This window comes from Doryrhamphus excisus, chromosome 15 (assembly GCF_030265055.1).
Source record: "Doryrhamphus excisus isolate RoL2022-K1 chromosome 15, RoL_Dexc_1.0, whole genome shotgun sequence".
NCBI classification, from domain to species: domain Eukaryota; kingdom Metazoa; phylum Chordata; class Actinopteri; order Syngnathiformes; family Syngnathidae; genus Doryrhamphus; species Doryrhamphus excisus.
In genome coordinates, this window is record NC_080480.1 from 7,251,479 (window position 1) to 7,267,363 (window position 15,885).

Genomic DNA, 15,885 nt, shown 5'->3' on the forward strand with positions numbered 1-15,885 from the left:
ACATTAAAAAAACAAGCTAACCACCAATGCCAATACATTTGATGTATAGGCTATTAATATAATATGTAGTACATTTGTGAAATGTACTACAGTCCTACAGCCATTTTTTGATATAATGATTAAAAATGAGCGACAAATGACATAAATCAGTGGCATGACTTCACCAAAGTGTATCTCTACACCAGCATCATCCCCTGCGAGTCCAGGAAGTGGAAAAAGTGACCGATTGGATCTAATACCGGAGCGATGACATCACTCTCTTCGATGAGTTCGCTGCGTCGTGATTCGACGAAAGCCTCGGCCAATCAGAGGCCACGCAGATGGGAAGCGTTTTAAAACTCATTCTGAAAAGTGTCGGAAAGTTGCTTCCACACTTCACCGCCATTGTCCAAACGGGACGGCTCCGAATATAAGAAGAGACCCGCGGATTAGTTGGGGACTTCCCCGTGTGTTTCCCCTTCTCCCGGACTCAGAATTTTGACCCGTTCGTCCATTTTTAAAGCCCTTAGCGTGCTTTCATTGTAAATAGACTCAGTAGCTAACATGTCACAGCATTTCAGGAGCGGCCCAGCCTTCGGACTTTCTGCCGAGGTCAAGAGTAAGGTAAGCTTGGGTGTATGACTATTCCTATTTTTATGACTTTTTTTTTTACTTTTGAATTAACTTTTCAAATTAACGTGTTTCCTCAAGTACTACCCAGGACTGAATGATAACATCTAATGGAAAGTGTACAAGTATGAATGAATATGGCACTGGAATTACATTCAAGCATCCTTGCCAAGAGTCAAAATGGCTCATATTGTCATTTCATGTTGCCCCGCTCATGCCTTCTGATTACATAATCCCATAAAAGAGGGGTGATTGTTTTGGAGCTGGAAGTATGGCCTCAGTAGCTGTTTGCCTGGGAAGGATCTCAGTATTGTATTGTGTTTTAATTGCACCATCTAACTGTGTTTTATTTATGAAGTAGATATCCACCCAAACTGTGTGGTCATTGTTTTTTTGTGGTCATTTGTCAAAGGGGTTGAATGGTTATAAAAAACAAAAGTAGTTTATTCAATGCACCAAAAACCTCATTTTGCAAAATTGAGTGCCCAACAAAGCATCCTACGCATTGCTTCCTCACCGTGCATTTCTTATTCAATGCAATTGCTAAATAATCAAAAAGAAATGCAAGTGCCAGAAATGCGATAAGAAGGTGAGAAATACTATTGAATTTGATCCATGTCATCAAAAACTTCCATCCAATTCTTTCACATTGTTTTATCCATGTAAAGCTATGATTATTCTCCAAAGAATGTATTCTTGTTCATATTTTTGGGTGTCTGGAACAGATTAATTGGATTTACATTATATGGGGGAAAAATTGTCTTTAGGTTTTCATTGGACGTTTTGGAACAAATTAATATGGAAAACTACAGTAGTTGTAATAGAAAAGGATCCTGAATGACACTTATTACAGTGCAAATTACGTGGTTCCTTTATATTTTTGACACTTTAACAAAAATGATCCACACTTATAGTTGATTAGGATTCTAGTGATTACGCTAAAAGTTACTAAAATCCTTTGAATTTCATGACAAGTAATCAGAATGGTCCCATAGAATAGGGATATGTATCATTGTCAAAATGTAGCAACAATAAAAAATGCTACTATCTGTAACACAACTTATGTTATAGGCTTTTGCCACATTCTTGTGTCATTTCCAGCCAGAAGATACCAATTATTAGTCAAAACATATGCATATTTAAGCTAATGACATGTATTTCTTGCCTAAATTGAGCATTTTCTGGCTTAAAATGGGTAAATTAACTAAAACACAAATATGAGGGATTCAAAAGACGTTGATGTAGTATTCTAGACTGGTTACTAGGTGTCAATAAATGTTACTGTAATGTTCGCTTTGACACACAGTCAACAGAACAACAGGTTTTTATTGTAGCTTTGAATTATCAACATCACTTCCTGTCTACTCCTTGCTCTCTTTCCCACATTTATATCAACACTCAAGAGAACAAATGTTATTTATGTCCTAAATGACTTATTTTGCTTTATTATGTCTATTATGTTAAGTAGTTTGTGTGTCAGGGTGACTATAGGGGTGTTAGTTAAGGTGTAGAGGTCTCTAATAATGTTTAAAAATTAATCTAGAAGGTTGTAAACAGGTTTTTTTTCATGCTCCTACAAAAATATTCCATTTATTAACTTCTAGCTGTGATAAATGAGGGATTACTGTAGTAAAGTGGGGGTTGTAAAGAATATTTCAAGAATTTTTATGTCCGGAATGTGATGATACATCAGTTTGCTTTGTCATCACTTTTAGTCGTCTGTTGTATGCTCACATTCAGTGTGCAGAAGGTGAGGTCAGCTATTCTCTTCATCATTTTCCTCATGCAGTAAGATGTGCACATCAGGACGCTGACATGGTTTTCCTTTGTTGGTATTCATCTCTGGTTAGATCATAGATGCATTGCTGCCATGTTTGAGTTATTTGCCGTGTTGACAATAAGTCCTTCACTGACAGTTAGATGGTACGTTCCAGTAGGGTGATGTCAGGGAGGAGCAGCAGAGATGCAGCCGGCAGACTGACAGGTCCATCAGTCATAAACTAATGGCCTTTTAAGGAGTGACCGGGGTCCTCGCGCAGAACTTGAGAAAGTGTGCTGGCTTTAAACAGTTTACATGTGAGTCAAGAATGACAAACACTGTCCCGACAGAACACAGCGGGACCCCCTATTTGTTGGGTAGATGGTGGAGAAGAAGTAGTGCAGCAGCTCACACAAGTCACAGGAAAAGCAATGGTGCAATGGTACAATGGTCCCTGGGGAGTTAATACAATCCAAACCAGTTGGTGCAGTGGCACCATGCAAAGGGGTCCCATGTGAATTTTTGCCTAGGGCCCCACAGATTCTAGAACCGCCTCTGGGGACAATGGGCACAAGAGTATATCAACAACAGTACTTGTGCATGGTGCACAAAAAAAAAACCTGTGCAAAAAACGTATCTGCTTTTCCATTATGAAAGGTTTGGGTATACACCCACACATAAAAATGAGTGTTCCATCATGCCACCCGATGGAAGCCAGCATACCGTTGCCCTGGTGTTGAATGTACTTTATTGTATCTAGCACGATGATGTTCCATGACAGGCGTGTGACAACATCATCACCTTGAGTGTGCTCCACTGATGTCCATACTGCACTTGAGCCGCCTCAATTATTATTTGGTTTCAGTCTCATCTGTTTATGCAAGCCTTGTGATTACATTACATTACATTATAATGGTAATTGGGATTCGTATAAATAGTAAAGGGTTATAATGGGGATGCTGTGTTAATGATGGCTAACTTGTACTACCTTGAAATATAGTATTTGTGGGAAAATGTAGGGTTTTCCGTTAATGACAGTGTGGTTCACTGGGATGACGTCAGTGTTTGTGTAGTTTGATGGTGGGAATGTGAGTGTGAATGGTTGGTTGTGGTGCCCTGTGGTTGGCTGGTGATGCATTTAGGGCCTGAGCAGGATAAGCAATATAGAAAATTGATCAATAGATTTAGTGTGGCCCCTTCATATGTTGAGCGTGTTTCCTAAATATGACCTATTATTAATTTAAAAAAATGTACATTTAATACGATTTGTACATATTTTTGGCCTCAATTAAGCAAAAACAGAAATATAAGGAATTCAGAAGACACATTCTGATATGATACTATGTAGTATTCCACACTAGTCACTATACAATAGCCACTGCCGGAAGAATCAAGCAATTATCCCAATATTAAATTTGTTATTTCTGTCAAATATGTCTTCTTTTCTGTTATTATGTCTACGCTGTTGGGTAATACGAGTGTAAAGGCGACTATAGGGGTGTTGTTATATGTCTTCAGGGCTCTAATAATGTTATACCTGTATTTACGAGGTTGTAAACAGGTTTTCTATGTGCTAACTATGAAATATTCCATTTATAAATAAGCAATCCTACTTCATGGGAGTACACATATCAATTTACTGCGATAAATGAGGGACATTTGCTTTGAAATAGTGCAATTCAAATGCAATCTCGTGCTTTATTGTAGGTTCCTATTAAATGAATATCTTACTTGGCTATTTATTACCAACATTACTGCTCCATTTGTTCTTTCAGCATCTTTGTCTTATGTTTTATTTACTGCTTTTATTCTGTTTTATGAAATAATAATGTTAAACTGACCCACTTTCTGGTAATAAAACCAATTGTGGCTCCACCGGGAAGTGCAACAATACAACTTAAGTACCTTGGCTGGAAGCAGGACCTGTCAGTGTCGGCCTGTTTTTTTCATGTGGAATGCTATTCACTGTAAAAGGGAATATTCTGGAAAAGCCAGAGTGAAGGAGAGGCAGTGAGAAATATGAGCTCAACCAATCGGCAAGGGAGAGCAGGTTAGTCAGAGGGAGGCGGGGTGGTGGTAGTGTGTCTGGGAAAGCTGTTTCTCCCAAGTTTGGTGTGATCAAGTGGTAGCTACACTATCCCCCCCGCTTAGAAATGTTGCTTGTGTTGGCTGACCATCTCAGACAGACGGGAATTATCTGTGACAGTCAGGAAAAGGGGACGAGGATATGATGATATGATAAATTAGTACACTTATGGTACATTATTTATATTGTTGTGGGTTGGGATGTAGTCATGTGTATCTGCAAATACAGTATCATTTTTATCATACACAAGAGTTTCAGCTAAAACGAAAGGAAAGGTATACAAAACTGTGATGACACCAGCAATGTTGTTTGGTCTAGAGACGGTGCCACTGAGGAAAAGACAGGAAGCGGAACTGGAGGTAGCAGAGATGAGGATGCTGAGGTTCACATTGGGAGTGACCATGATGGATAGGATCAGGAACGAGTACATCAGATGGACATTACATGTTTAGAGACCTTGGAGATAAAATCAGAGAGGCCAGACTGAGATGGTTCAGGCATGTCCAGAGGGGAGATGATGATAATAATAATAATAATAATAATAATAATAATAATAATAATAATAATAATAATAATAATAATAATAATAATAATAATAATAATAATAATAATAATAATAATAATAATAATAATAATAATAATAATAATAATAATAATAATAATAATAATAATAATAATAATAATAATAATAATAATAATAATAATAATAATAATAATAATAATAATAATAATAATAATAATAATAATAATAATAATAATAATAATAATAATAATAATAATACATTTTATTTGTATAGCACTTTTATTACCAGCAATGTTGTTTGGTTTAGAGACAGTGCCACTGAGGAAAGGACAGGAAGTGGAACTGGAGGTAACAGAGATGCAGATGCTGAGGTTCACATTGGGAGTGACCAGGTTGGATAGGATCAGGAACGAGTACCTCAGAGAGACATTATATGTTTAGAGACCTTGGAGATAAAATCAGAGAGGCTAGACTGAGATCGTTTGGGCATGTCCAGAGGGAAGATAATAATAATAATAATACATTATATTTGTATAGCGCTTTTCAAATTACTCAGACGCTTTACAGAAAAATTGAGTTATAAAAGCAAGTAAACAGAGTAAAAGATACATTAAAATACAACATTCATTCGTTTATACACAGCTAAAACATGGCTAAAAGCGGGGCACATATAGATAGTGAATATATTGGTAGAAGGATGCTGCATTTAGAGCTGCCAGGGAGGAGGTGTAGAGGACGACCAAAGAGGAGGTTTATGGATGTAGTGAAGAAGGACTTAAGGGTAGTTGGTGTGAGATAGACGTAGAAAGAAGTGAATCTGCAACAAAAATATTTACTGTACCTGTACCCTTTTAACCTCTACTATCTCCTCAGTTGGCAGGGAAATATGACCCACATATGGAGGAGGAGCTGAGGTTATGGATTCAGGATGTGACCGGCAAAAGGATTGGGGAGAACTTCATGGAGAGTCTGAAAGATGGAGTTATTCTATGCGAGTAAGTTTCACTGAAACACTGCAGTGTTTCATTTTGTACACATACATTATATCATCTAATGAGACGTACTACAAGACTGTTTTAATATAATGCTGAGTTTTGATTGACACTGCCATTTATTATTGTGGCTAGTGTTGGACTGGACTGCACCATATTGAGACCCGATCAACTTAATAGTGTCACACAAAACTGAGCATTATTTTCTTTTAAAGGCAGACTTGATGATAGAGGTCTTGTTATGATGTCATTGGACTGTGAGCAGATGAACCTAACATGGCTGTCTGTGTCATTTACATTTCCCGCACCCTGTACACATCCCTCTCTTTGTAGACTCATCAATGTTCTTCAGCCGGGTTCTGTAAAAAAGATCAACCACTCCAGTCAAAACTGGCACCAGGTACTGCTCGACATCAACAAAAATCAATCAGCCTTGTGGAGCATAGTGATCAGGACAAGCATGCCATATACTTGAAATGTTACCATAAACCTCAAATTTGTGCACCAGACACTCACACAAGTGTATTATCAATATTAAAAGCATTGATCCATTTTACAGGCTAGTTCTCATCTGCTTTATCTCGTCCACAGTTGGAAAACATTGGAAATTTTGTCCGTGCAATCACAGAGTACGGCCTGAAGCCTCATGACATCTTTGAGGCCAACGATCTGTTTGAGAATGTCAACCACACTCAGGTCCAATCCTCGCTTATCGCTCTGGCGGGAATGGTGAGTTGCATATTGACGCATTAAAGCACAAAAACCCGCATAAAAGTTTATTGCATGATTATTGCACGATTTATTGCACAGTTACTTGGTGCAGTGAGTGTGTTTTTTAATACAAAACATGCTGACAGTTTTCTTACTGTACTGTATTGTCTCTCAGGCAAAGTCGAAAGGTTTCCACTCGAAGTACGACATTGGAGTGAAATATGCTGAAAAACAACAGCGCCGCTTTGCTCCAGAGAAGCTCAGGGAGGGACGTAATATCATCGGCCTGCAGGTCAGAATCCTTCTACTGAATGTGGGATCGGTGTCTTCATCGATCAGTAAAACGCATTGTGTTGGACGTCTTAATATCTAATCCACGTTTATTCATTCATTCCATGACAGTCCCACAACATCCATAGCCAGTCCTTGATGGTTTGCAGGTGGTGGGTCTATTGTAAGGGAAATAGAGTGGTCCCATGTTGTTCATTTGGGCTCTGTTCTCTCCATGGATGAAAGTGCAACCCCTTGGCACTGACCGACTAGTCCCTCCTATTGGCCTGAGTCCAGGTAGAGGCCCGAGTATCCCATTTTCGGGCAAAGTGCAATCCCTTCACATTACTTTCACATCAGACTCTGGGGGAGTAAATAGCCCCCAACAAAATAGCAATCACACAGGCACTCAAACCCCCCCACTACTTACTGGTGATTCACAGAAGGATGTTTTAGAAGATCTTGAATTGATTGGTTTCTAGCAGTAATGTCATTTGGCGCAAAAAGGAATGGATAACACAAGTCTTCATTTTGCTTTATTTTTTTAGATGGGTACTAACAAGCTTGCCAGCCAAAAAGGTATGACCTCTTATGGCACAAGACGTCATCTCTATGACTCAAGGATGGGCATGGACAACCCAATGGACCAGTCCACCATCAGCTTACAGATGGGTACCAACAAAGGAGCCAACCAGGTGAGGAAATAATAACACATTGGAACCTTGGTTAGCATTTTTAATCCATTTATAACCAAAACGTACACTAACCAAGTAAACGTTTCCCATAAGAAATAATGTAAATCCAATTAATCTGGGTTACACACAAAGATATTTGTGGCGGCCACCAAAAATAAATGACCGTATGGAACGCAGCCAATAACAGGGGCGTCCAAAATCCTAAAAATAACATTCATTCATTCATTCATTTCTACTGCTTATCCTCATGAGGGTCGCAGTGGGTGCTGGAGCCTATCCCATCTGTCTTCGGACAAGAGGCGGGGTACACCCTGGACTGGTCGCCAGCCAATCACAGGGCACATATAGACAAACAACCATTCACACTCACATTCATACCTATGGACAATTTGGAGTCGCCAATTAACCTAGCATGTTTTTGGAATGTGGGAGGAAACCGGAGTACCCGGAGAAAAACCATGCATACACGGGGAGAACATGCAAACTCCACACAGAGATGGCTGAGGGTGGAATTGAACTTTGGTTTCCTAGTTGTGAGGCCAGCGTGCTAACCACCGTGCAGCCCAAAAATAACATTTAACAAGATTTTTTTTGAAAACAGCAGTAATTATAGAAAAATACAGTCAAAATATTATATTCATTCATAATATCAGAAAAATTCACTGAATTTAGTAAAATTTAAATATTACAGAAAATGTAATATTTTTGCCATATTATGAGAAACAAAACAAAATAAAGATGTCATTTCTGGGAAAATTAGGTTGAGGGAAACGTAATATAGGAATAAAGTCAAAATATTATGGAAATAAAGTTATATTACAACAAGTTTGAAAAAATATTTCAGAAGAAAGTTGAAAGAAAAATTGAAAAAAATGAGCAAAGACCAAAGTCCATACTAATAATAGTAATAATAATTTGTCACCTTTTATGACAAATCCAGGATGCAGTTTTACTGACGTTTTGTCTCCCTCCAGTCTGGAATGACAGCCCCAGGAACAAGGAGGCACATCTTCGACAAGAAGCTGGAGCTGGAGAACTGTGACACCACCACCATATCCCTGCAGATGGGCACCAACAAAGTGGCATCCCAGCAGGGCATGACTACCTACGGCCTCCCCCGGCAGGTCTACGACAACAAGTACTGCGCCAACCCCACCGAGGCCTACTACAACAACGGGAGTGAAGTGGAGTTTGACGGATACAACCAGTACTCTGACTAAAGAGAACCACAGGCGGCCTCAGACAACCCCCTTCTTTGCTTAACTCCAGACAACCAACCACGACTTGTCTTAATGATGAGCAAAACCACCCCCGCCCCTACCCCTCCCAACCCAGACTGTTATTTAAACACTGATTTGACGTCAATGTCGTCTCCATTCCTGGCCTTTTTCGAAATATTTCTACTCCTGGGAAATGTTTCCATGAGTAAAACAATAATAGTGTTTACTTTTAAATTTTCATGTTGTGGCCAACTTCTGTATTTTCTTTTTTTTTCCTGACTTTAATCACTGCAAGAATGGTACCAGACACTCAGAGGTTGATATTTAATAGATATTTATGGATTATTTTCCACATTATAATATTCTTGTATTGTAATTAGACGTCCAGACAACTGAATTTGGCAGTTTCTGCCATGGAGAGGTTACCATGTTGGTGCTACTGAACCTTTAGGGAGTGGGATCCATGTCTACATTGCCGCTTGGCAGGGCCCTCCTTCTTGAAAAAGATTTATATTGACACCTAAAAATCACCTAATATAGTCAGAAGTCTAACATATTGATGCGGTTTGTGTGGAATGTTTCTTTGGCTGTTGAAGTATTATACAAATATAGAGAGGGGGGGCTAGACATGCCTGAAAGCTGATTTACTTATAGTCATCACAAATTCTTACACAGCAAAGAGGCTTGCTTTTATTATTTTATACAAAACAAAAAATGTCTTTTTTTTTTTTTTTTGCTTTTTGTGAACTTTTCTCATCTTCGACGTTGTCGCTCTGCTCAGAATGCAAGAATACTTCACGCTAGTTTCTCTTTTATCCAGCTACTGTACTGTACTGTATTGTCGGACCACACCAAATTATCTTGAATATAATGTAGCGATTCACGCCGCAAGCTGTGATGGATGGAAAATGTTAAATTGGCACTACAAGCTATGCACACGTCACCGACTACACAATGTGTTAGATTTACAGTCCATGTGCTAAAATGAGCAGATATCAAATGTGAATGCAGCAAAAGCAGCTTGGAGAAGAGCGCCATCTAGTGCTCGGAAAGCTTCCCACCAGGTACACAAACCCCAGTCCAATCTTTTAACAGTCTTTTAATTGAAGAAAAGCAGTTTTTACAGCACATTTACTGATCTGTGATATCTACAATGGCAATACTTTTAACAGTAACATTTCACTTTTCAAGAGTTGGCTGTGTTTCGACAATGTACTTAAGTTCTTTCTTTTTCTATAACGGCTTTCACTAAACATGACATTTGTGCAATAAAAACACTTAAAAATACAACTGAGTTACTGTCGTGAAATTAAATTAGTGTTTTTGTTCCCTTTCATTTGCCACAAACGGTAGGATGTTAAAATACTTAAAATCAACACGATTGTACTAATGCAAGGTTGAAATCATCACAATGTATAATACATTACATCCCAACAAATTACAAAAATTGGAGTAATTGAGACGCCCATAAAAGTGTCTTATTTATGACACACAATCATGCCTCATTTGTATAAAATGTACAGATACTTGCCACTCGTGAATGATATAACAGAATAACAGTGCCAGCACACAACTATGGTGCGTTCAGTGAAGTCAAGCTTCAAAACAAACATGTAAAAACGGTGGCCTTTCTACCAGTGGTACATGTATACTGTACATTTTACCTGTATTGTGTATTTATAAAATATTTTTGGTGAATGAGGTGTTTTCTGCAGAGAAACTAATATCTATCCATAGTATATATACAGTACATGTACATACAGAGACAAAAATTGCAAGAACTTACATTTTGCACTGTTGGATCTGAATGCAACATGCAACATTGGATGCAGTAAGAAACATCGTTAAAGATCCTGAGGGTTATGGAACAAAAAAAAGTCAAGTTTTAGACCCGCCAATCAAACTGGGATTTTAAGAAGAACAAAACATCTTCAAAGGCAGCGTCTTCTACAACGCCACAAAATAGCCTGTTTGGAATTATTTGCACGAGAGCTGAAGAAGATGCCAGCTGAGATGTTGTCCACACGGCACAGTGGATAGGTTCTTTTTCCTTACTTCCTTGGAACAATGAAGTTTCAGGTTATCCAGGGGCGTCAAACGGCAGCTAGCTATATGGAGATATCCTTTTTTTTATACAAGCATGCCTGTTCCGCTGATCAAAATGGAAATGAGAACATTCATTCATTTTCTATCGATTATCCTCTTGAGGGTCGCTGGAGCCCGTCCCAGCTGTCTTCGGGCGAGACACCCTGGACTGGTCGCCAGCCAATCACAGGGCACATATAGACAAACAACCATTCACACTCACATTCATACCTATGGACAATTTGGAGTCGCCAATTAACCTAGCATGTTGCACCTAGCAGAGATGGCCGAGGGTGGAATTGAACTCGGGTCTCCTAGCTGTGAAGCCTGTGTGCTAACCACTTTTTCCACCGTACAGCCTGTTTTTGAACATTCATTCATTTTCTACCGCTTATTCCTCACGAGGGTCGCGGGAGGTGCTGGAGCCTATCCCAGCTGTCTTCGGACGAGACACCCTGGACTGGTGGCCAGCCAATCACAGGGCACATATAGACAAACAACCATTCACACTCACATTCATACCTATGGACAATTTGGAGACAGCAATTAACCTAGCATGTTGCACCGAGCAGAGATGGCCGAGGATGGAATTGAACTCGGGTCTCCTAGCTGTGAGGCCTGTGTGCTAACCACTTTGTTTTTGAACAGTAATTTAAAAACAAATTAAAACAAATTAAAAACAAGTAATTTTGGTCTCACTCTATTTTTTTCTTTTAGAAGCAAAATGTAAATTCTTGCAATTATTCAACTGGTCTTAACATTTTGATCAACCAATCAATAAATGCTGCATAATGATGTCGTGACAAGGATGCTGGGGTGGAATTCGTGTCGCAAACTCTTAAGTGCTCATTATCCCGACTGAGGTACGGTAAAATAACAGTATGCATTACGTATTTTAAAACCAACTGTCCTGATCAGTGATTGGCTGCTTCGCAGGCATCTATCCAGTCACTGTACACATCCACTGGCTCTGACAAATCTGTTGGGAAACTAAATTAAGGAACACTGGAATACATGATAGTGGTATAAGTACTGTATAATAACACAAAGTAACATTCACACCCCCAAAGGATACATGTTATAGGCGTCTGGAACTCCTCCAAGCAAACGCTGCAGGATATGATTCCTGTGTTTCGTGTTCGTTCCCTGGATACAAATGATATTTCCTGTTCATAGAGGGTGCATTTGATTGCATTTTCAATGTATTTTGTGGTCAACTTACATTTTCACGTCACATGACTTCTCGTGGTTACAAAACGGGCACGTGAATTGGGTGTCTAAGTTGCCCGTCATTTTTTTCTTAGGGGGAGGCTTTCTTTTGGATTTACGGCGCCCCATTTATCCTGCAGATAAATCGCACAAAGCAATTATGACATTTAGCATTGTTTACAGTAATCCACTTGTTCAAATAGGTACGAGAAAAGGGTGGTTCATCAAAAGTTTACCACTTCCAGCACCCAGCAGAAGTCATTTTGTCTTGTATAATGTTTTAGCTATGCCACGAAAACTGCCAAATAATGTCCTTACTTTATTTCAAACTGCAACTTTAATAAAATACAAACATATTGTTACCAATAATACATATTTTCAGCAATACTATCTTTATCAAGGCAGACTTTTTGATTCAACTCTCTACATGTTTCAATTAGCATTTCGGTACTATTTAATTGCCATCTTCATTCCGCTCTGTTTTACAGAAAACCGGAACTGACGACGGTCACGTGACTGAGAGGTAATATCGCGAGAACAAAGTATGGCGAACGTAAGAAATGTATTGTACTGTAGTTATACAGCATGTTGTTAAATGTAGCGTTTTCTATAATATTGGTGAAACATATGTATTATTTCAACATGATTTCAACATGTTTTGCTTGAAATGTAGGTCCGAACGACCGAAAAAAAGTGACAACAACGGCGAGTAACCGCTCGAACGCCGCCGCTGTTAAATTGAAATGACAACAATGCACATTTACTATAGATTTAATAGAGCAAACTATAGCGTGTCAAACATAGGTTTTACCACCCATCTACTAACAAGACCGTCAACTCGTGTGTGTGTTCGTGTTCATTGTTCACACAGTGAAATAGGATGAGAAACAAACATACCTTCGAGGCTGATTTTCCTGTTCAGCAGTGTTTTCTCCGTGGACTTGGTATTTGTTTTGTATATTGTCTATGTCTAGAGAACTAGGAGGGAAAGAATTCTATGAGGCGTCCATCTTGATGCTGTAAATTGTGAACTGGAGCGCTAAGAGTGCGTGACGTCACTATACGTCCGAATTCTGATGGTTTTGAATGCAGCATAGTAAAACATATCGATGTGTTTGTGTTTTTTTTTCTTAAATACATCTCTTGATATGGTGGAGCTTTATTAATCTTAATATGAAAAGTCAAACGTTCATCAAGTTGAATTATGAGACATATACCACACTAAAAAAATGTTGCGTTACATAACATCCAAATAGAAAGATAGGCTTGCTGGTGACGTAATCACATACATGCTTATTATTGGTCAGCGTCACTACAGTGGGAGGGAAAATGGACTCGATGAGGAAGTGACAGTGGCTGCACTTCGGACTATCAGTAGTATATTTATTACTCGTATTACAAAGAAGTGCTGGACTCCAAATACCCTTGGAAATTTAGGTATGTTCTGCATTTTGTGCGATAAATAGTGGTAGCACATTTCTCTAACGAATGGAGGAATATTGGTCAAATAAAACTTAGCTTAAATGTTACTTATTTATGTTGTCGTATCCAATATAGAAATTATGCACGTTGTGAAGGTTCACTGTTTTAGTGCGTTCCCCATTTTTCCTCTGACACCTTTATTTTATTAATTATTGGCTGTCACCCTAACGGTTACCCATTCTTATCTGTTGCATGCACTCCAAGCAGGCTACAAATGAACACTATCTGTGTGCCGGCAAAGCTGACGATTTTCTTTTTACTGGTTTCTTCTATAAATAAACCTAAAATCCTTATTACACACCCTTGGCAGTTACATTGCAACTTCACTAACTTCATTACGTTATGCACTTCAATTTGATATATTACATCCTGTGTGTGCTGCCAGGAGTGTCACCATGGCAACAGTGGGTGAGCCTTCAGACTTGGTGAAAGTGTTACACCTCCTGGTGCTGTCCTTCTCCTGGGGTATGCAGATTTGGGTCTCCTTCATTGCAGGTAAGAGGAGGACAGGTTCACCCGCCATGACTATTCTGTCCTATCTTGATACTTATTTATTTTACTTATTTCTTGCAGGTTTTGCTTTAGTGTGGAAGGTCACTCGGCACACATTTGGTCTGGTGCAGAGTAAACTCATCCCTGTTTATTTCTATTGTCTGCTGGGTAGCCATTTTGTCAGTCTGGCTATTTATGCTGTGTATCATCCAAGAGAGCTGTTGGACACACATGAAACCATGCAGGTAATGTTTCACACCAGGAACACTACTGTCTTAGAGTTACTGTAATTTGCTCACAAATGGTCGTCATCTTCTCCTCTTTTGCAGTTGGTTCTATATTTTGTGGCGCTGACCATGGCGGGTATAAACGCCCAGTGGTTTGGCCCGGCAGCCTCTCAAGTCATGTTGCAGATGTGGGAGGTGGAGAAGGAGCACGGTCTTGGTAACCAGGTCGGCATGAGCAGTCAGAAGGAAGGTTACGCCAAACTGAAAGAGCAGGACCCCAAGTACAGAGCCTACAAGAGAACGTTCGGTCGCTACCATGGTTTGTCCAGCCTCTGCAACCTCATCGGAGTCATCTGCACCACAAGTAATCTCATCTACACGGCGTTGAATCTATCTACCATTTAGACCTTTTGGTGTGTATGGTTTAAGACAAACCAGTAGATTTGCTTTAAAAACAAACAACAACAACATAAACACCAACCAAAATATCATCTCTATGTTTTTGCAATATCCATGTATGGACACTTGGGGGCGATAGATGACCACTTTTACACACAAATACTTGCTGAAACAATTCATTTTTTGTTTAAAGGGGCCTTATTATGCTAATTTGATTTGTGGACTCCTATGGAGCAGCTTACACACTTCCAAATACTCACACCTCATTATCTGAAACTTTGCATCATTGAACACGAGAATACAACATTCCAACTATATTTATAGGTCAGAATTACACGTTCAAGCTGTTAATCATTTGTACAAACTTTGTACAATAGTTAGACATCCATGATGTTTATGATCAATGCCTGTATTTATTCCCTTCATTTTCCACTGACTTCTATCAGATGATGCATATCACATTTTCATAGCAGCAAACTGCAAAACAGCAGAAAGCGCTTATGTTTATATGACGTCACCACTAATGGGTTATAATGGAGTCCGTTTAATGGATAAAGTAGAGCCTCCAAGTCCATTGGTTGCATTTCCATCAAAGTAAGTTGCAATTACAAATAATTGTCATATATAATCTCTGTCTGTGATCTTTATTCTTAGTGTTATGGCTCTACAACTAATACATTTTGATACCTATGTATATTAATGGAGTGTGTTCCCAGGAAATGTGCTGTCAGGTGTCACATTGTTGTTTGTGTGTGTGTTGCGGTGTGGAAATAAACACTGTTCAACCTAAGAACAAGTTTATCAAGTAATTAAACCATTATAGGAGGAGCGGGTGATGTAATTCAGATCAGATCTACTGCACCACATGAGGAACAAAACACAACAGGTGGGCCTCGGGAGAGTTATTGTATATTGATCAAAAAATATTCCACTGTGGGTGTGCAAACATGAGGAAGTACAGAAAAAAAATGTTTTCGCAACATCATCCTCATTCCTGAACCACACAATGAATGACTTGAAAGACAAAGATTCACCCCAGCAAAGGCAAGCAAGAACAGAATGTAATGTGTAAGAGTTGCATGAAGATATCATTAATATCCATGAGTAAATGTCAAACCCGACTGCA

At 39.0% G+C, this 15,885-nt stretch overlaps 3 protein-coding genes across 4 annotated transcripts; 2 read left to right on the plus strand and 1 right to left on the minus strand.

Annotated features, from left to right (window-relative positions):
- The first annotated feature begins 332 nt into the window (after positions 1 to 332).
- On the plus strand, positions 333 to 9,214 carry cnn1b (calponin 1, basic, smooth muscle, b). The gene is made up of 7 exons (XM_058049841.1): positions 333 to 603; positions 5,851 to 5,972; positions 6,303 to 6,369; positions 6,561 to 6,698; positions 6,856 to 6,972; positions 7,499 to 7,645; positions 8,620 to 9,214. Exons 1-7 carry the CDS (start codon positions 544 to 546, stop codon positions 8,863 to 8,865), a joined length of 897 nt encoding a protein of 298 aa, XP_057905824.1. The 5' UTR covers positions 333 to 543; the 3' UTR covers positions 8,866 to 9,214.
- A 733-nt stretch (positions 9,215 to 9,947) lies between these two features.
- Positions 9,948 to 13,238, minus strand: elof1 (elongation factor 1). Its single transcript, XM_058049844.1, has 4 exons — positions 13,057 to 13,238; positions 12,173 to 12,293; positions 12,026 to 12,096; positions 9,948 to 11,929 (listed from the first exon to the last, which is right to left on the minus strand). Exons 2-4 carry the CDS (start codon positions 12,286 to 12,288, stop codon positions 11,865 to 11,867), a joined length of 252 nt encoding a protein of 83 aa, XP_057905827.1. The 5' UTR covers positions 12,289 to 12,293; positions 13,057 to 13,238; the 3' UTR covers positions 9,948 to 11,864.
- Positions 12,694 to 15,655, plus strand: tmem205 (transmembrane protein 205). 2 transcript variants are annotated; one of them, XM_058049843.1, is made up of 4 exons: positions 12,694 to 12,712; positions 14,027 to 14,136; positions 14,215 to 14,378; positions 14,463 to 15,655. In XM_058049843.1, the coding sequence occupies exons 2-4, from the start codon at positions 14,037 to 14,039 to the stop codon at positions 14,763 to 14,765; spliced, it is 567 nt and encodes a 188-aa protein (XP_057905826.1). In that variant the 5' UTR covers positions 12,694 to 12,712; positions 14,027 to 14,036; the 3' UTR covers positions 14,766 to 15,655. The 2 variants fall into 2 exon arrangements, with proteins under 2 accessions (XP_057905826.1, XP_057905825.1); XM_058049842.1 differs by lacking the exon at positions 12,694 to 12,712 and adding an exon at positions 13,448 to 13,596 and having other exon boundaries at positions 14,463 to 15,652.
- Positions 15,656 to 15,885: the final 230 nt, after the last annotated feature.